The sequence below is a fragment of the Danio rerio genome, chromosome 7 (genome assembly GCF_052040795.2).
Source record: "Danio rerio strain M-AB ecotype USA chromosome 7, GRCz13ab, whole genome shotgun sequence".
Classification (NCBI taxonomy): domain Eukaryota; kingdom Metazoa; phylum Chordata; class Actinopteri; order Cypriniformes; family Danionidae; genus Danio; species Danio rerio.
Genome location: NC_141027.1, coordinates 56,668,494 through 56,689,127, shown reverse-complemented (window position 1 = coordinate 56,689,127; position 20,634 = coordinate 56,668,494). Strand labels below are relative to the sequence as shown.

Sequence of the window (20,634 nt, the reverse complement as noted above, 5' to 3'; positions counted from 1 at the left end):
GAGCATGTCTGAGGTAAGATGAAGGTTTTGAAGATGACTCCAAAGACTTTTGATAAACTCTGGGAGTCCTGCAAGAACACTTTGTGCCATTCCAGATGACTTTATTAATATGTGATTTGAGTCATTGCAGAGATGTATGGATGCAGTCCTCCAAGCTCATGAGAGTCATACACAATATTCATTCTTTTCCCACTGCAGCGTGACTTTATATTCTATACTGTGCATTATTTCTGTTCAGTGACAAGACTTTTGTCTAACCAAAGTAAGACTTTACTGTACTAATTAAAGAATTAAAAATCAAAGCATAATCATATTTTATTGTGGTAAAATGAGCATTATCTAGAGGCCTTTGACTTTCATATAAGCCACTTCTGATATCAAACGATTAACTAGAAGCTATTTGTTGTTTCTAAAACCTGGATAGACTTTTGTCAGGTAGTGTAAATTCCGTATAAATACAGTGATTAAATGCAATTCTCTGGCTCTTGGTCAACTATAATTCAGACTCAACAAGGCAGATGTGAAATTTCTTTGGGAAAATAACACAATGATCCCAACAGCAGCCAAATTTGTGTCAGCTTGCTATAAACTCCAATAGACAAACCTAAAGCAAGAGCATTTCTTATGCTTAGATTTTTTTTATTTCTTATTATTATTACAATTATATTTACATTTTATTTATTAGTATTTGTTTATTATTTTTATTCATTATTTATCTTTTTTGTTATTAAAATTTGTATTTACTTATATTCATGTACCTTGTGTATAATATGTACCTCTTAATTATTTTACTGATATATTCTTGTTTGATGTATTGTAGAATTGCTTTGGCAATACTGTGCAATCATGCCAATAAAACTCATTTGAATTTGAGAGAGATTATATTTGTGGGTTAAAGCTTTACTTTGTATAATATAGATTAAATTAAATATTAATATAACACACCATGTGTAGGATGTTTGTACCCAGTACTCAAATGATCTGATATAACATTAAGCATTGACATACTACGAGAATGGCGTCTAAGTCTTAGTGACAGCTCCCTCTTGTGGCAGAAGTCATACTGCAGCTCACAAAAACAAAGCACAGAAGCAAAGTCATTTCAAAAATTTATTTACGAACATAATCTCTGAGGAACAACAGCAGTTCTCGCGCTCTCTGTACATGCAAGTGTAGAAAATAACAATTCTGAATTTCTCCTTTCGGTACGTTTTTTTTTTCTTTCTTTTTTTTCAGTTTCTTGCTTTTTGAATTGCAGGATATCAACACAGCTAAAGGTGAAAGTACTGGATCTTTAACAGCACTGACGATAGCATCATAAACCCCTCCCTCCCCGTAGCTGCTCCAACAATATGTACACAATTGAACTACATTGTACAAATAAAAAAAGATACATTGTTACATCACCGGCAGCGAGCGCCACATGTCTCGTTGCTGTTAGAACCTCACATTCTACGCAAGTTTAGACTAGTACAAAGAGGAGGGTGCAAAACGTCCTGGAATATTATTTACAGCTATGTACAACGTCTCGTTTTACGCATTACAAGAGGAAAATTTACACAGCGGAGACCTTCAACTCAAACATACCACAGGTGTCGGAAAGATAATAAATAGGTTATGCCTCACTATTGATGAAGACATGAATTCACGGAAAGTAATGTTTGAAATCAAGGCTTGAAATTGCGGCTCCATCTAGCATATCATCAGTAAATGGAATAATCTGTGTGATCAATAGAGGTAATGTGTTGCAGACGGAGGTCAGTGAGTCGACAGAAAAGCGTTAAGATTTCTTTTATGTCCAATCTCATGGTCAGTTATTCCCAATGCAGCGAGTCTAACGGAAGTTATGGCTTATGATGAACACTGAACAGTCCAAATGAAAATCGAATATACTTCACAATTTCAAGCCTTTTAAAAGTGAATCGGTCGTGGGAATTGGAAACTCGCCTATTATCCTGTAAACGGTATGTATATAGGGGCTATTCCATAAAGTAGCCACAATTTTGGTTTGGTCAAGGGAATAAAAACACCATTAATAGCCTTTTAAAAGTGAATCGTTGTGAGAAACCCAAAACTCACCTACCATCTTGTAAACGGTATGTATACCGGGGCTATTCCATAAAGAAGTCACAATTTTGGTTTCGTCAAGGGAATAAAAACACCATTAATAGCCTTTTAAAAGTTTATCGGTTGCGAGAAACCCAAAACTCACCTATCTTCTTGTAAAAGGTATATATACAGGGGCTATTCCATTAAAAAGTTGCAAGTTTGGTTTATTGGGGAAAAAATACCATCAATAGCCTTTTAAAAAAAGTGGATTGGTCGTGAGAAGCCGAAACTCACCTATCATCTTGTAAAAGGTACATATACAGGGGCTACTCCATTAAAAAGTCGTAATTTTAGCTTCGTCAAGGAATGAAAACACCATCAATAGCCTTTTGAAAGTAAATCGGTCGCCGGAAGCGGAAATTCATCTATCATCTTGTAAATGTTACGTATACAGGGGCTACTCCAATAAATAGTCTCAATTTTGATTACGTCAGGGGAACAAAAATACCAAGCTTTTGAAAGTGAAGCAGTTGTGAGAAGCCGAAAATCACCTATCACCTTGTAAACGGTACGCATGCAGAGGCTACTCCATTAAAAAGTTGCAATTTTGGCTTTGTCGGGGGAATAAAAACACCATCAATAGCCTTTTGATAGTAAATCAGTCATGAGAAGCGAAAACTCATCTATCATCTTGTAAACGGTACGTATACAGGGGCTACTCCATTAAATAGTCTCAATTTTGATTTTGTCGGGGAAACAAAAATCCCAGGCTTTTAAAAGTGAATCGGTCGTGAGAAGCCTAAACTCACCTATCATCTTGTAAACGGCAGGTATGCAGGGGCTACTCCATTAAAGTCGTAATTTTGGCTTCGTCGGGGGAATAAAAACACCAATAGCCTTTTGAAAGTCAACCGGTCGTGGGAAGTGGAAGCTCGCCTATCATCTTGTAAACGGTAGGTATGCAGGGGCTACTCCATTAAAAAGTCGCAATTTTGGTTTCGTCGGGGGAATATAAACACCGCCAATAGCACTTATCGGAGATCATGTTTGTTTTGGAAACCACACAATAGAAATAAAAGTGATCGGAAATGGAGCGGAAAGCTATTCGTATTACGCATTCGCTAAAATCGGTTTGTTTCGCACTGCACGGTACTCACAAAACACCAGGACAAGAGTCATCCCGAACAAATACCTGCAGAACTAGTGACACCTGTTGCACCCAGACTCAATGCACACATACAGAACTGCGTCATGTGGGATTTTCAGACTCGCACATGAAGGAAAAGAATAATGAAAAAAATAAAAACACTAGTCTGAGGGTTAAGCAAACATCACACAACCTCACGCTGAAGTACAGGCAGGTAATGAGAATGGGTAAACACATTTCAAGCCCCCCAACCCCAAATGAAACCAAACGATTAGAAAGAAACTCACTTGCACTCGTCCCCTAGATACTGACAGATGCATGTAAGCCTCTCGATGTACTTTAAAGATGATTAGAAAATAGATGACATGATAAAAACAAATGAAAATATCAAGAGGGGAAATTCACAAAGATATCAACAATGGAAAAACAGTCAGAGAGCCCATGTTTATAAATAGCAAATCCAAGTATGGAGGGTGTGTGTTTTGTTCTGAATCAATAATAACGATGGGTGTCGATATATCAAGTGTGAGCCAATAAAAATCAGACTGCTTTAGGGTTTAAGAAAGGTCAATCTACATGCAGATGTTGAAATAAGAACGATAGGAGATGGCGTTTAATTCTGATTTCCCGAACAGCGCAGAAAAGAGTGTGTGACTTTCATGCCTAAACGAACGTAACAAGACGGTAAAAAGGAAAAGATAAAAACTCCCATGATTATAATCATACAATGTGTAATAAACGCAAATATGTACTACATCTTACGTGGGGTGGTTGTATATTCGGACAGACCCAAATCACGTCCTATGACTTGTGCAGCTTTAGAAGAAATCAGAGACGTTAAACTGTATAAAGGCATTTTCTTGGTTTATACTTTTTAAAGATATATACTTGTGTAATAAACGATGAATAATATACCTCTACTATTCTTTAAATAAATCCATAATCACTCTGCTACATCTGAAAACTATGATCGTGGCCCTGACAGAGCAATCAGGAGAGGAACGGTGCTTCCTAAATGTTGGTGATGATCTCGATTTACTTTGACTAGCCTTGGACAGAAACCGCGAGGACCGTTGGAAGTTGAAGTCTTGAAAATACTGACAAAGTGTACACCTTTTGGCCCGTGGGATGCGTGTGGTATGCGTGATTGAGGGGGTGGGAAGGGGGAAGTGCTGCCCGAAAGTGAACTGTACATACAATGATAACTTTTATTCATTTATTTTTTTTTACACTTAACTGAGTGATGTTACAGTACATAAGTTATTTACAACTGTGCAGTAATGTGTGGCAAAATAAATTATCTAGAAGGCAGCGAGAATACATTGGTTAATGATTATAAAACTGTACATCATTTACCCAATACTTCTTTTTTTTTTTCAGTTTTGTATTTTTTCCATTAAACTAATGTTGGCTCTGTAGTGTTTCAAGTCACTTCCTCAGAAAGGAAACAATGAAATGCCCGAGTAAAGAAAGACATAAACCAAAAACAAACATTAAAAAAAGAATAAACTATACTCTTGTAAGTCCTCGTCTCGTGATTTGTGACAGCAACATTTGCTCGTACATTATTAGTCTCTTTTCCTTATGAAACCGGGCATGTCAGGCCTGGTTTAGGGACCATCCAACTGTGCATCTGGGTCCAAATGCACTGCTGTCGCCTGGTGAGGGCACTCTAGATCTCATGCCCTCTAACTGAACGCAGTCTCTACTCTGGGCTCTGGCACCGAGCTGCTGCTCGCCCCTGCATGCAGCTTCCTGCCCTGAATGTGGGGCTGCACGGGGTGCCGTACAGCAGGAAAGCCAATCTCTCCACTGCTGTAGCCGTTGTGGACTCGGGTTCAAACAAGGAGAAGGTGCGCTCGCACTCCTGTCGCACTCTTTCGTGTCTCTGTTGTGCCTGCACACTGAGGTGTTAGCCATGTTCGGAGTTCTGTGTCCACCACTGTGCCGTGTCTGTCCACTTGTTCTGGAGCACATAGGTGGACCAACCTGTCTCAAGCTCCTTGTTTGTTGTAACTTAGCATGGGCTGGGACAGAGAAAAATTCAGTCCCGTATGTTCACCCAAATAACCCAAGACAGGAGGGACAGGGTTTAAAGCGGACTTGCTTTTTTTCAATCCAAAACAAAACGATAAAAACTTGAGGATAAAAGTGCAAGTTGTGTTTTTCCTCCCGTTAAAAAGACGGCTCCTCCCCGGGCAAAAAAGGATGAGTTTTATGTCATTTACCTTTTTTCTATATAATATATATTTTCTCTCCTCAAAGAAATCTCCTCAAACTGGCTAGCCCTTACCTAACTTTGTTTGATGTCTCTTTGATAGATGATTATATTAGACCGAACTCTCTGAGTCTGAATGTGTCTTGGTGTCACGCAGGCAACAGTACAAAGTCATCGTTGACATCGACCATTGGCACGTAGAAGGAGGGAACCTCGTTCACACATAGAGATTTGTGTCCAGCAGGGTCCAGCTCCTGTACCTTGAGTTGCCACTCCATCCTTTGCACTGCATTCAGCGCAGCGGCCTCATGCTGCTGCCGCATTAGCAAACACGTCTGTCAGAATAAAGATACACAAAATTAGACTTACTTTTAATACTTGCACATGGCAGCTTTGAGCAGTGCATGAGCAAACTCCTCACCTTCATACGGTCGTACTTATCATCCACATCTTGAATCCAGGAGATAAACTGCCTAGCATTGAAGCGATCTCTCACAGACTTGTTTTCATCCCCCTGAAGAGCAAGATTTGTTACAAATTAAACTCAGTCTCTGTAGGAATGGACAACATTAAAACCTGGATTGACTGAACCTCTATTGCCATTATTTTATTTTCAGTGTAATTCTTTATTTACTAATATTTTGCACCTCACAGTTCAGACTGCCATGAATATAAACGTGTTATTCACACACGCTAGTATGTTTTTAATGTTAAAGGTGCAGTAGGTGATTGTAATGTAATGTGTATTAATATAGCGCATTTATAATGTATGGCCATATACCGGAAGTGTTTCACAATCATGAGGGGGTCTCTCCACACCACCACCAGTGTGCAGCATCCAACACCACACACCAGCTATAGGTGGAGTAGAGACAGTGATAGAGCAGATTCATGTGGATAGGTCATGATTGGTAGGCCATGATAGGTAAGGGCCGATGGAGGGAATTTGGCCAGGGCACCGGAGTTACACCCCTGCTCTTTATGAGAAGTGCCATGGGATTTTCAATGACCACAGAGAGCCAGGAATTCAGTTTAACGTCTTATCCGAGAGCCAGATTGTCCTCAGAAATAATTTTGGTTATGCTGGTTGAAATTCTCTTCAATTCAATTCAGCTTTATTTGTATAGTGCTTTTACAATGTAGATTGTGTCAAAGCAGCTTCACATAAATGGTCATAGTAACTGGAACAGTGTGGTTCAGTAACTAGAACAGTGTGGTTCAGGTTTTAGTGTTTAAGTTCAGTTCAGTTCAGTTTAGCTCAGTTCAGTGTGATTTAATCATTACTGAGAGTTCAAACACTGAAGAGCCAATTCATCGATGCGTAGCTCTACCAATCCTGAACCATGCGAGGCAGTGGCGACAGCGGAGAGGGAAAAAAAACTTCACCTGATGGGAGTGAAGAAAAAAAACCTCGAGAGAACCAGACTCAGTTGGGCACGACCATTTTAATTTCTCCGCTGGCCAAAAGTCTTGTGCAGAACTTCATTCGCCGTGGTTTCTCTTCACATTCCACCAGTGATGATTAAAGTAAATGATCTAAATGTCTTTACATATATTTTTTTATTCTGGGTAAGACTAAAATATTTCAATTAAAAATTGTCAAGCTGATAATTCGCATAATTCCGATAAGTTGCCCTAACTGTATGTCAGCAAATGTTGATTTGTACAACTGCGCACCCCTGTTCACACAGATCTGCCGATGCGCGTGCATACGCTGAGTTTACATGGACACGAGTGACAGCGGTAAAAACAAATGCTGAATCAAAACTTTAAAATCCTGAATCAATATTGGAGTTACTTTTACATACTGGAGGAAGGATGACACCAATGGCTGAAGTATTTCTGTTAGACAGGTTATGTTATGCTTTAAAACTAAAATTGTAGATTGTGTTATTTTAGGAATGGGTTATATAAAGGTCCACGCGGAATCTGTGCGCGCAGAAATGTAGCCCAGATTTTTAGCCCATCATTGAGTCTATTTATTTACTTTTGTAAATGTGTATAATGTTATAATTATTTAGTTTTTAAATTGACTAATATGCAAGTGTTCATTTGATTTATTTACAATACACTTTGTAAAGTCATATTTTCTGTCTTTTAGTAGATATATTACGAGTATACAAATAAGTGGATTTAGATGGAGTTGCATTGTAAAGATTAAATAAAAGTTAAAAGGCTATTATTCTTTATTTCAGTTATTAAGATTTGAATTACGATACTCCAAGTTTGGTGATCCCTGTTTTACAGCATTGATAATGTAGTTTTTTAATTTAGTTTAACAACAAAACATCTGTAAATAGCACTGTTCATGCCTAGCCTGCTTTACTGAGCTGAAGTTGGTTTTATATTCACATTTGGTCATTTTTGAACAATGACAACCTGTGATCCTGTGTGGCCTAGTAATAAATGTAATTTCTGCACGCCGCCAGCCAACCACTAAGCATACAGTAGTAGCTGTAAGAAAGCGCATGAGACTGTGAGTCCAGCGATCCTTGCATGCATGAAATATTACACATTATGATAAGTTTTGCTTGCTACACAACTAAAAATGTGCTAGATATAACAGTTTTTCATACAGAATTGTATTAATATATAGTACTATAAAGTTTTCTAACTGGCGAATGATATGATCTAGTGCAGGGGTAACCAATCTCGGTGTCCCTGCAGACTTTAGCTCCAACTTGCCTCATCACACCTGCCTGGATGTTTCAAGTATACCTAGTAAGACCTTGATTAGTTTGTTCAGGTTGGTGGTTTGGTGACCACTGATCTAGTGGGTCTCTGTCATCTTTAATGTGTGTGTTTGTGATTTCAGGTGGCGTGGCTTTGGACTGTGTGCCAAAGATATGATGCTAAGTGGTTAGCATTTAGGCAGATCACCTACTGCACCTTTAAAGTATTAACATAATTAAAAAAACAAAATAACAGACATGGGGAAATTACATCTGTTATGAATGTTGATCGCTCAAATCTCTGTAAAATCTTGGATGTGTTAACAAAAGTAGCTAAAATGAAGCCTCACCTGGCTTTCTGATGGCATGTTGTAGACTTCTGAATCCAGCAGCATTGTGCAAGCACTAAAAGGAACGGCCTGATTTGCGATCGTTCTTGCTGCTCTACAGTGAACACGTAGCACTTCCTGCTCACAGGATACAATCAGCTTCTCCTGTAAGGGGACATAAAATTATAGTTAGACTGGACATTCGACTGATTCAGTGATACCCTATTCATCTAATCCAGGGACAAAGCCGGTCTTTTAAAGGGATCAAGGTCTGGTAGTCGCAGTAAGAACATCAGAAGAAAATGAGATGAAATGAGGAGACTGATCATACTGAAATACACTTGTTTAGTTAGAAGTGGAAGTGTATTTCAAATAAGTTGCTATTCTATTACACAAAGCCTTTGATGATTCATCAAAGGATTTGTGCAGTGTGATCATTGCATCCTAATGGGGTGACTTCTGAAATGAGCTCTGGGATGCATAGAGGGGAGAAAACAAAAAAAGTCTAAAGGCAAAGAGTAAAAGTTTACCCTCTCAATGCTGTGTTGTAGTCTTAGTTTTCCTCTCACGGCCTCTTGCTGTCTGAACAACTCCTTCAGGGGTTCTGACAAAGATGGTGGTGGAGCAATCTAAAATAACAAGGAAATATGCCACAACTTTTTATTTAGGAAATCTCGGAATTTTAATTTTGTTTAGCTAAGCATACCTACAGCTTAAACATATAATGTCTTAATATGGTCCAAAATGGTATGCTAAATTGGTTAGAACACTGTTAAGGGGTCTTTATAAAAACAAATGTCTTACCACAGGAATATGAAGCTTGCTAAGAGGCTTGCCATCAAGCAGATAGGAGCCCGTGTATGTCACATAATCTGCATAACACTGAGGGGCTTGAGGGGTTATGTAACACAAGATCTTCCTCTTCTCTTCGATTTTCTTGCGGATCTGAAGGTATTCAAAATAGGGGTTGGAACGGTCACTGTGGTATGGCTCGATTTCATCCAATTTGATGGCGTTCACAATGACTGCTAGAGTTTGTTGGATCATCTCCCGAGTCTGCTTCATTGCTGTGTTCACCAACTGAACCTGCACCTGCTGCTGGCCTGATTTTGGAAACTTTCTCTTGCGTGGATGTTGGGACTGGTTGTCATCATCCTCAATGGGCCTGCCTTTTGTTTTTGTGATTAATGCAGGTGCAGAGGGTGCGGATGTTTGAACATTACTTGAGCTGATGGTCTCTTTCTCCTTTTCTACTGTGACACAAGAGGTGGTAACACTCGTTGTAATTGGTGATGAGGATACTGAATGAGTGATGCTTGATGAGCTTAGTGTGGCGCTCTGCTTGTTTTGATTGGCCAGCATCTGAGCCTTTTTCCGGGTAATTCTCTGAGGTATTTCCTCAATTTTCTTGGGTGCCTCAGACACCGGTATAGTCACTGACAACTTGGCAGTTGTCTCAAGAGTCTCTGATACATGGGTGCTGGTAGGCATTGACACGGCTGGAATATGAACAGTAAGATGAGGGCTACAGGAAGGCCCCAGAGCAACCACTGGGTTTTGTCCTAATAAATGTGGTTTTGTGGTGACTGGCAGTTCCAAATATTGTACCATTACAGATGGCATCATAGCATCTGGGTTTACTTCTTTTTTCCTGTATTCATGGTCCTGTTCCTCAGTAGCTAACAAGTTATCATTGTTTATATCCATGCCTTCAAATCCACCCCTTTCCTCTGAGATAGTTTCTTTGATGGGAAGAACATCTGGGATGTTCTGAGGCTCTGGCTCCAACTCGCATTGAGGTGTATAGTCATCCTTACTTACTGGAGGAACCAAATCCTGACTAGATTCATCATGAGGCACAACTGTAGGAGAACATGGAGCTTTAGACAAACTTGACAGGTCAACATTGATCATTTCAACATTTTCGCTTGTCTCAATAACTGGCGGTCTCGTCAGAGTAGGGGAATGCTTATTCTCTGCAATTTCTGGGGCTGTTATATCAGGGTCCTGCATCTCCTTCTCTTGAAAAGGAAGTTCTGGTATAGAGAAGGGACCCATGTCATCCATTTCATCAGCTGCACCAGAAAATGGATCTGCCCATGAAACAACAGGATCTTCGCTGACTGGTGGGGCTACAGGCATGCTGATCTCTGCAGGATAGGTGGGAGACTCTTGTCTATTGTCTTTAATCATGCATGGCAACTCTAGGTCCATCTGATTTTCCTCAGGGGTTGGTTTACAATCAGTGAAGAAATTTTCTAGCTGAGGTGATTCGGACTCCAGTGTCTCTGCTACAGGTCTTCCAGGTGATGGAAGGTCTTCCACTGTGTCTTTGGGGTCCTCATAATGAGAGTCAGGAATCTGCGATGGACAGTATGCTCTGGAGTAAGTAGAATGAGGTGGCGTCACAGGGATTACATTTGGGATGTGCTGCAAATCGCAATCAGAATGTGAATATGGACTGCTAATTTTTGAGACTGCTGCCTCAACCTCTCTGTAACTCTCATGAGGTGACTTCATGAGTGCTTCTGAATTCCAGCCTAAAGACTGATCACATGAGTTTTCCATGTAGTTGTCTTGTGGATGGGCTGGTGTAATGGGAAGCACATCAGGATCTCTTCTATCTGAACATTCAAGCCAAGCCTTTTTGTCAGATTCTTCGATCCCGAGTAAATAAGTGGGATTGTTTCTAGCCTGCATGCTCTCCTCTGGAGCATGGTGACTTTCTGTGGGGTCCTCAACAAAATCATCATCATCATCATTGTCTTCTTCTTCCTCCTCCTCCTCCTCCTCCTCCTCATCTTCCTGCTCTTCAACAACAGGAGGTAGGTAGTCGCTTACACTGACAGGGTGAGCTGGCATTAGACCAGGTCCACTCTGGTGTGGCTCTGAGAGATCATCTATATCCATGGGGGGCAGAGCTGCAGGAGCTGGAGTTGGAGGAGCAGCTATATCCAGACAAGGCTCTTGGGGGTCAGGTCTATGGACTGGAGTTGAGGGCTTCATGAGATAGTTGTTATACACACACCCTGAGTATTCATTACCATCACTGATGGAATTTACAGCAGACACTTCATCTTGTAATCTTTCATGTTGCAATAGGTCAGGCCTGGGAGACATGTCAGCAGTGGGTGAAAAACACGAGGAAAGGCAATTAAGTCTGTCTGCTGCCATCTTGTCCTCAGAAAGTTGTGAGGCTGAAGACTCAAATTCTGTGCCTTCTTGAACGTGTTGTCGTAGTAACTTGTCTGCTTCTGCTTTGAACTCAACATCAAGTGGTCTTCTGACGTCAGAGGTGACAGAGCGACTTACAAGGGGTAACTGCATGTTCTTTGCTGGTGTTATACACGTTCCCTCCTGGAAAGTATTTGATGAGTTAGAAAATCTATCAAAGAAGGAGGGGGAACAAGCATTCATGGACATTGTGGTGGCTGAGGAATTATGACACTCAAGACCATCAAACATGATATCTGAATAGTCCTCTGCACTGCAGGATGGCGTGCGTGGAGTTTGCATGACTTCCTCATAGCTTGGACATGAGATCACAGATGTTGGGGTGGGAACACCTGTTGGTCTGTTCTGGTCAGGTCGTGGAGATGCAGGAAGACTTTCCTTCATTTGGTGACCAGCAAGCCAGTCTTTTGAGTTCTGACTGTCAATAGGTTGTGGCTTTCTATCAGGTGACATCATTTGGGTTGGGAGGCCAATCTCTTTAATCTTCTTCTCTTTTAAAGCAGCATCCACCGAACCAGTTTTTTTGGAGAGTTCACTGCGATTTTTCTTTAGTTCTTCATTTGACTTTGTTTTATCTTTGAGTTTTGGGTCGCCTGATCGATGCCTCAATTTTTCCATCTGTTTCATTCTCTCTTTGTGTCTCTTATGGCGTTCTTCTATCTCCTGATCTTTCAAGCTTAGCATTTTACCAAAACTTGTTAGTCTTAAATCGCCATCAACTAAAAGCTTTTCACGAGGGCGGTTGTCCTTTCTTATTGTCTCCTTTGACTGGCTGAATTTGTCGTTCTCATCTTTGACTTTTGACTTGCTGTCTGTTCTGTCTTTATCCACTATATCTTTAATCCTGTCCTTATTTTTGCCGTCAAATTTAGAACAGTCTTCTTTTGATTTCTCTTTAATACTTGATATTTGAGTGTTTTCCTTCAGTCCTGATTTTTGTTCTTCTTTTGAGTGTCTGAAGGACCCCAATCCATCCGAATATTTATGCTTTTCCTCTTTTATTTTTTCCTTGTGTTTCTCTTTCTTCTTTTTGTCTTTTAATTTATCACTGTTCATGATACTGTTTGTCTTGTCTTTTTTGGACATCTCCTTCTCAAACTCTAGAGTCTTGTCCAAGTCATCTTCGCCATCAACTTTGGAGCCATATGGAAAAGTGTAAGGATCAGCCTCTAAAGGCATGGGCTCTTTGTCAAAGGGCAAGCTTTCTCTGCGACCATAACTTTCTCTTATCTCCTCTGACTTGTCTTTTTTCTCACTCTTTTCTTTCTTGACTTTCTCCTTTTCTTTGTCATGACTCTTTTTGGATGATGAAGACGAGGAATGTCTATGTCTCTCTTTCTCTTTGAACCTGTCCTGTGGATTAGTGATAGACAGTGACTCTCTTCTCTCCTCTGACATGTCAGGTATGCTGATGTTGGACGAATCGTAGAAGTTGCTTAGCACAGGCTCATGACCTCGATCTGTGAAACTGTCTAATGAAATTTCACTATTTCTATCATTGGAATCATCTTTATAATCATTCATTGCCTCCTCCTCAAGCTTCTCCAATAAAGATTTCTCATTTTCACCACTCCCCTTTGAAAGTTTCCGGTCTTTTAAGTGTTCTGTCTTGTCTTTGTATTTGTTTTTGCTCTTTTCGTCACTGACATCCCTCTTGTCAAGAAGTTTCAGCTTGCTTTTCTTCTCCTGATTTGAATCCACAGAAGATCTATCCTTACGTTCCTTGTGTTTTGTTTCAGTTGAATCTTTGTCCTTTTTATCTTTGTGTTTTTCCATGGAGGCTTTTCTTTCTTTTCCAGCATCAAATGCAGCCTTCTCTTTTTTCTTATCTTTATGTTCTTTATCCTTTTGTTTTTCTATGGAATGTGTTTTCCCCTCAGAGTATTTTTTATGTTTATCTGTTTGGAAATTATCCATTTCGTCTATGTCAGGTGTGGAATCTTTTCTGTGAGAATCTGACAGTCCCAGTGAATCGCTTAATTTTGCAACACCCCCATTATAATTGTCATCTTCATCTTCGCTCTCATCAGTAAAAATATCTGCGATTGTATACCACGTCTTCTCTTTCTTCTCAGGTTTTCTCTCCTCTTTCTTAAATTCCAGGAAATCTTTTTCTTTGTCAGCATGTTTGTCCAGGGATGCCTTTTCTTTTTTGTCTTTACTCTGTTCAGATGACATCTTCCTTTCTTTGTCCTTGCTGTGAGAATCTTTATGCTTTTCTTTCACCCCATCCCGCTTGTCTTTGGAGGCCCGTTCTAGATCTTTCTCTTTTAGTGATCGATCAATGGCGTTTTTCTCAGGTTTCTCTTTTTCCTGGTCCAAATTTCTGTCCTTGGGCTTGTCCTTGTGTTTTTCACCTTTGGACTTGTCTTTCTTTTCCACACCATCAATTTTCTTTTCCCTTTCCTTTCCAGAGTGGTTCCTCTCCCTAGGGTCAGACTTACAAGTGGTTTCACTCTCTGGTTTGTCTTTAAAGAAGGCCTCGCTCCCATAATCATCTCTCAGAGATTCTTGTTTTGCTTTGGAGTCTTTCCTTTCTTTAGTAAACTCATAAGAATCCTTTCTGTCTCTGCCGCAGTCCACAGAATCCTTATCTTTCTTTTCTTTGACGCTTTCGGCTGATTCTTTTCGTTTCTTCTCCTTTTCCATTGTCTGACCAGAATTGAACTTTTGTTTGTCCGTCCAGTCTTTTTTGTTTTCAGTTTTCTTGTCAGATGTGTCCTTGTCTTTCTTCTTTGATGCAGTTTCCTTTTCAGGACGCTTGTCTGCATGATCTGTTTTTTTGTCTTTGAATTTATTTTCCTTCCTTCTGTCCCTGCTTTCCTCCTTTACTGTTTCTACAATTAACTTGACAGCATTATTTGCTTTGTATTCTTTAACCGGGGTATCCCAGCTATCATCTCCATACAATGAACTGTCAGAAGACATATCCGACTGCCACCGATCATGGGGGTCATCTGATGCACTCATCTTGGTGTCTTCAAGTAAGTGATTTTTTAAGTCAAAGTCGTCATAGTCAGGTTCCTCCTTGATGCTTTTATCCCTCTTAGACTTTTCCTTCTCTTCTTTGACACTTTTCTCAGATTTAAAATGTTTTTCTTCTTTTTGCTCATTCTTTTTGTCAGTTTTAAGAGATTTATCTTTTGACTTCTTCTTTTTATCATCTTTATGGGCTTTTTGCTTCTCCTCCTTTGCCTTGTCTTTTATGCTTCTCTCCTTTTCGGTCTTTAAAGGTTTGTCCCGCTCTTCTTTGTTCACCTTTTCCTTGTTTGACTCCTTTGTCTTTTTTGACTTCTCCTCTTTAACCACCCTTTGAGTTTCCTTAACTGGCCAGTCCTTGTCTTCAGATTTACCCTTAGACAGTCTGTCTTCCTTCTTGAAATGATCTTTTTCATGTTTGGAGAGTTTGACTCTGTTTTCTGAAGGAGACTCTGTCTCAACAATGAGCGACTTCTGCCGTGTATCGTCAAAGTCAAAAGAGAAGCTCTTGACAAATTTTTCATTCATGTCCTGACTCAACACCACACTTGGAGCCTTATCTTTTTCCTTACTTTTGTGTTTGTGTTTCACTTTGTGTTTCTTTAACACTTTTCCATCTTTGTCTGCTTTCGAAATGGCTCCCTCAGTGTTTGAAGTCTTGTAAAGCTCAGAGTTCTTTTTGTCTACCGCATTGACATGCGTGTTGTTTTTCTTTCTGTTGTCTTGCACTTTCTTTTTTACCTGTTTCACAGACTCAACACTGGAGTCTGCAGATGAGTAGTCTGACTCACTGGAGAGCCGCGTTCTGACCGAGTCCGAAAGGGAGCTGACATCAGACATTGTCGGAGAAGATACTGTTTTCCAGCCATCTGTCCTCCACTGCTTTGGGTGCTGCTCTGCCAAAGACTGTGTGTGTTTTTGTGAGTTCAAACTCCCATGCGAGGAGGAAGACGTGACTGACAAAGAGGTAAAGACAGAGGGGTCTTTGAGGCTCAATGTAGAAGAGTCCTTTACACAATTTGTATTCTGAATGGACCCTTTATCGTCTTCACTCTCGAGGTCCCCAATCTCTGAGTCTGAGGTGCAGAACTTATTCACTTTATTAAAGCGCACCTCCTTGTTAACATTATTTTTTGTCTCCTTCTTCCTTTTCTTTTTGACTTTACTTTTCTCTTTCTGCTGCTTGGAATTCAGTGACGCCGAGTCTCTGCTCTTGATGTTAGTTTGAGGTGCAGGTTGCCTTGGTGTGGTCGTGGGTGTGAAACACAATGTTCTGTCATCTTCGTCCGAGCTGTTGCTGTCTGACAGGATCCTGCGCACAGCCTTCTTTGGTGTTAGCGAGTTGCTTTTGGAATAGGTTTTGACCTCCATCTTGGGTATGGAGATTAAGTTGTTTGTTTTGCTGACAGGCTCCTTGCGGAACTCTTTCTTGAGCAGGTGCTTGTCATCCACAGGTGGGACACGCTCCTCCTCATCGTCCTCGTCAAACTCGTACTCATCCTTGACTGGAGTGGTGGTGGATTTGGGTGGGTCCATGCCCTTCCCTTTTAATTTCAAGCCCTTCTCAAACTCTGAGTCCGTATTATTGCCATCGACAGAGCTAGATGGGGCAAACGATGGGGAATCTTCCTCTTCAGAAGAATCTGCTGAGAAGCACAAGAACTTTTATTAGTAACATTTCCTGTTAAGCACTTTCTGGAATACATGCAAACAGATGCACTTCATGATACATACCAGAGGAACTCTCCTCACTGGAGGAGTAGGTGATTTTCCCCAACAACAAATTAAGCATTGTTTGTGAATTTGCCACTTTTAACGGAGTCTCTCCTCTTCTGTTGCTTTGACAAGGATCACCTCCATATCGTAACAGCAGCTTCACTACCTACAAAACCAGAATGTAGGTGTGACATAATCAATAAAAACAAGGTCCTAAAATTGTGTGCTATCTTGTGTAAAAAAATGTAATGTATAATTTCTGAGTCACTTACTTTGAGATGGCCATTGTTAGATGCATCATGTAGAGGCGTGTCGTCATCCAGGCCCTTGGTGTTAACCTCGGCCCCGGCTGCCAGCAGCTGTTTGGCCACATCATAATACCCTCTGTTACAAGCCTCATGTAGTGCGGTCCAGCCTAAAATAAAAAGCATTCCTACATTACTGGAAGAATTTCATGTGCATTTCAAATAGTTCCAAACTGCAATAATCTATATCATTCTGTCCTATTCGATATTAACAGCACACATCAACATGAAACGATGGAAAAAAAGCAACTGATCTCTGAAACTGATCTCTGAAAGCTGCACTTACCTGCAAAGTCTTTTACATTCACGTCAGCCCCCTCATTGATGAGCTCCTTTATGCGGCGTGCCTCTCCACGAATGGCTGCCCGGTGCAACCTTGTCTCACCCCTCTCGTTCCTCTTGTTAACTTTGTCTTTGGTTTTTGAGGCAGAGTTTGGCGTTCCCTTCTGACCCAGACTTGACTGTGACTGGTGCTTTGGTGTTGTGTCTGAACACAAATATCAGTTATTAATTTAGGTTACTTACAAAAACATATTTTAATAATGGCCACTAGAGGCAAAAGTTAAACATGATCATTAAGAATAATTTCACATGAAACACTATTGGACTGTTTGATTTGTCGCAGCACTTGCACATTGTTGCTTTATCTGTCTTCAATCGTAAGTAGCTTTAAATAAAAGGGTAAGTGGCCATAACGTATATGTACTCATTACAATGTACTTATTGTGTTAATACACGTTTTAACATTGTACTTATACTTGATTAAATACTTGCATCTTTGAGAGATGCAATCTCAGCTTGCATCATAAAGGCTGCATCCAGATACTATTGGTAATTACATTTATAATTACATTGTTGACAATCCCTTACACTTTAAACCACCCTTAAACCTACCCATACCACCAAAGCATTCCCTAAACCTACCTGTATCCCACCTGAATATCACCAGAAGTGTTCTGTAATACATTATGAACACATTAAGTACATTGTATTTCTGTTTTGAAGTACATCGTAGTTAGGCCAAGTCTTATTATCTTTCATTTATCCACCACTAAAACTCATTTTTTAAGAACCTGGGTTCTAACAGAAACCTGTAATTTTTTCAAGTCTGTTTTCACAACTATACAAATACTAATGGATCCTTAAAAAAGGGCCATTCTTCAAACTGCTGAAAGCTGTTTCCTTAAATTAAGTAGTTTTGTCATCAATACATCTGTAGAGGAGAGGTATTAACCTGCATTTGGGCCTTCAAGAAAAAACGTGAGAACCAATGACAATTAAAAACAGAGTTAAAGCAAGTAACTGAGCTTTGTACAACCTCTAGATGGCAGTCTTGCACAAACATTTTAAACGGATAACTTTTGCCTGCGTCAAATTGCACCTTCTTCCTGTTTCACATCTTGGACTGAATTAAGCAATTTTAACAGATTTTCACTGTTTGTATTTGGTTAATACTGTCATAAACGAATTTTTACTGCATTAAATAAACCAACTATTCTTTTAGCAAACATGAAAAATATATTAGCAACAACATGAAAATCATTAGATGACTTTTTTTGAGATGCTTCAATACAGAACAAGCACAAGACTGCACAACAATAGCTGGCATGCAAAAGAGCTCTGCAGGGGTGGGGCTGTATTTTTCTTTGGCATTTCCAGTATCCTTTTGTTTTGGAAAAAATAAATCTGTTTAACTATTTGTGGAAGAATAACTAAATTTGACAAATCTAATAGACACATACTTACTAGAGATAGATATAGCACTTATTACAAATGCTCTAGCCCAGGAAAACTGTCAATAGCCATTAGAAGTTTTGTTTTCCCTCACAAGCTGCAACGTTAGATTGCGATACCACAGGCGCAAATCCAATCAAATCTGAATCAGAAATTTATTTTGGAACAGTACTTTCAAGTCCCTTGCTGCTCTATCAACAGTTCTAGAGGGCTGATGAAAAACAGTGGATTAAGATTGCAGAGGTTCATTTCGCTGAAGTAATGGAAATTGATGAGGGTTATCTTGTTTAATTGAATTCTAATTAAGTGCTGTGGTGTGTTTTTAAATGATGCATAGCGTAAGAGTGCTGCGGGGACAGTGGAAGCTACTGAAGCCGCCGGGCCCCCCTCCTACTTGTGGCCCCCCGAGACGTGGCGCTCATGACAAACACGCACCTGGACTGTTTACGGACTCCTCCGCCGTCATCTGCATGAGAAGAGCCACCTGCTGCCGCTCTGAGAGTGGGTACCCGGCCCGGATCCCTGGCATGCCCATCCCAAACGGCAGGCCTGACTTCCTGGTGTTAGTGGGCTCTTTTTTAATGCGCTTCCGCTCTGGACCTTGTTTTTCTGTTGAGAAGAAAACGGGCATGTTAATTCGCAAACCAGCCTCAGAAATGCTTTTGAACAGACAAACTCCTTTTTACTCAGTTGTGTGACCTTGTATGTACGCTAGCTCAAGTTAATGTGCAATTAAGTGCATCCCATCTATGCCATTCTTAGTAGCCTGAAGGTCAAGTGAAACCTTTGGTGAATTCCCAGCTGTTCGGCCTATGTGAAAGCCCTCTGGTGGCACCAGCCATAGTTTGATATTAGCCTTATGGGGAGGGAGGGGCCCATCACTGCCAGTCTAGTGTGTGTGTGTGTGCACGTGTTTCTTTAAGGCTATGACTTGGCAGCCTGTCACCGATTACAAAATGGCCGGTGTTCACATTTCAATGTGGCAGAGACAAGGTCACCACTGCATTTGGACAAAAGCAGCTGCTCTTCACAGAAATGCCCATCAATTATTCTCAGTATGTCATTGTCAACATATCCGCGCCACAATGCACATGTCCTACTCACTGCACAAGTCTCGGCCTTGCTATCGACTTACAGTAGGATAGCCGTCTTAGTGTTTGCCAGATTCTAATATAACCCCCCAAGCCTCAAACTATGCAAACATGCCCAAATGTCTCACGGGCATTCCTAACGCCAATAAAAACCCAATGAGGTACAGCAGTCCTGTCATCTAGATTTCTGCAATTGTCTAATCTATAGAAGATCTACTAGCTGGCTTGCCGTTTCTACGTTGTGATTTGCTCAAGGCCACAAGCATAATTTGTAGGTAGAGGAAGCCAGACAAATGCTTCCAGTAATGGGATTTTTCCAGGAATTATTCTTCACGGTTGGGGCTGATAAATATTCGCTAACACCTGTAAACAATTACATGTAATGTACCCCAACCTTTTGAACACACACGCTCTTGCCATTTAGATGCATTCCTGTGATCCAAATCTTGAAGAACATGAGCAGCAGCAGCAGCCTAAACATGTTTATAAAGGCCGGATGAAGGGAACTGAAAAACGCAGAGCTTGTACTTTTGTGTTCTAAAATAGAATGTAATGACTATGGTACAGTAATATAAAAGTCCTCTGATGTCAGGATCAAGCTTTTCATCCTCACTTATTGTATTAAAAGTAAAGTGAACTGCAGAATGTTTTTCATTTTGCATATTTTCATGCTTATGCTTCCATAATCTGATACCTTGAAACAAAACAATTATATTCATGAATAAGCCCAGGATCATTACTAAAAAGCATTGCATTGTATATATGCAAAACAATGATTCGTTATAAATAAGAGAAACATATATATATATATATATATATATATATATATATATATATATATATATATATATATATATATATATATATGTATATATGTATATATATATATATATATATATATATATATATATATATATATATATATATATATATATACACATATACATATATATATATATATATATATATATATATATATATATATATATATATATATATTTATATATATATATATATATATATATATATTTATATATATATATATATATATATATGTAAAACAGCTGAATTATGCACTAATCATTGCAACCCTGCCTCAAAAGAACCCTAAAGCAGTGGTCCTTAACCACCAGGCCATGAACTGGTACCAGTCTGTGGAT

The 20,634-nt window shown here is 39.8% G+C and overlaps 2 protein-coding genes across 5 annotated transcripts in view; one reads left to right on the top strand and one right to left on the bottom strand.

The window, feature by feature from the left end:
* Positions 1-20,634, top strand: part of csnk2a2a (casein kinase 2, alpha prime polypeptide a) — a 471,730-nt gene that overhangs the window by 331,091 nt on the left and 120,005 nt on the right. The gene's annotated exons all lie outside the window — the stretch shown is intronic.
* The window catches only part of ankrd11 (ankyrin repeat domain 11), a 213,603-nt gene continuing 194,066 nt past the window's right edge, over positions 1,098-20,634 (bottom strand). For 2 of the 4 annotated variants that reach the window (XM_087261895.1, XM_087261896.1), the window contains exons 5-13: positions 18,819-18,992; positions 16,936-17,136; positions 16,617-16,759; positions 16,363-16,510; positions 9,220-16,274; positions 8,946-9,044; positions 8,437-8,580; positions 5,836-5,928; positions 1,098-5,749 (exon numbers count right to left, since the gene is read on the bottom strand). In XM_087261895.1, coding sequence (XP_087118021.1) covers positions 5,564-5,749; positions 5,836-5,928; positions 8,437-8,580; positions 8,946-9,044; positions 9,220-16,274; positions 16,363-16,510; positions 16,617-16,759; positions 16,936-17,136; positions 18,819-18,992 — 8,243 coding nt within the window. In that variant the 3' untranslated portion in view covers positions 1,098-5,563. The remainder of the gene's footprint in view (positions 5,750-5,835; positions 5,929-8,436; positions 8,581-8,945; positions 9,045-9,219; positions 16,275-16,362; positions 16,511-16,616; positions 16,760-16,935; positions 17,137-18,818; positions 18,993-20,634) is intronic. The other 2 variants (XM_087261897.1, XM_087261898.1) reach the window with 1 other exon arrangement.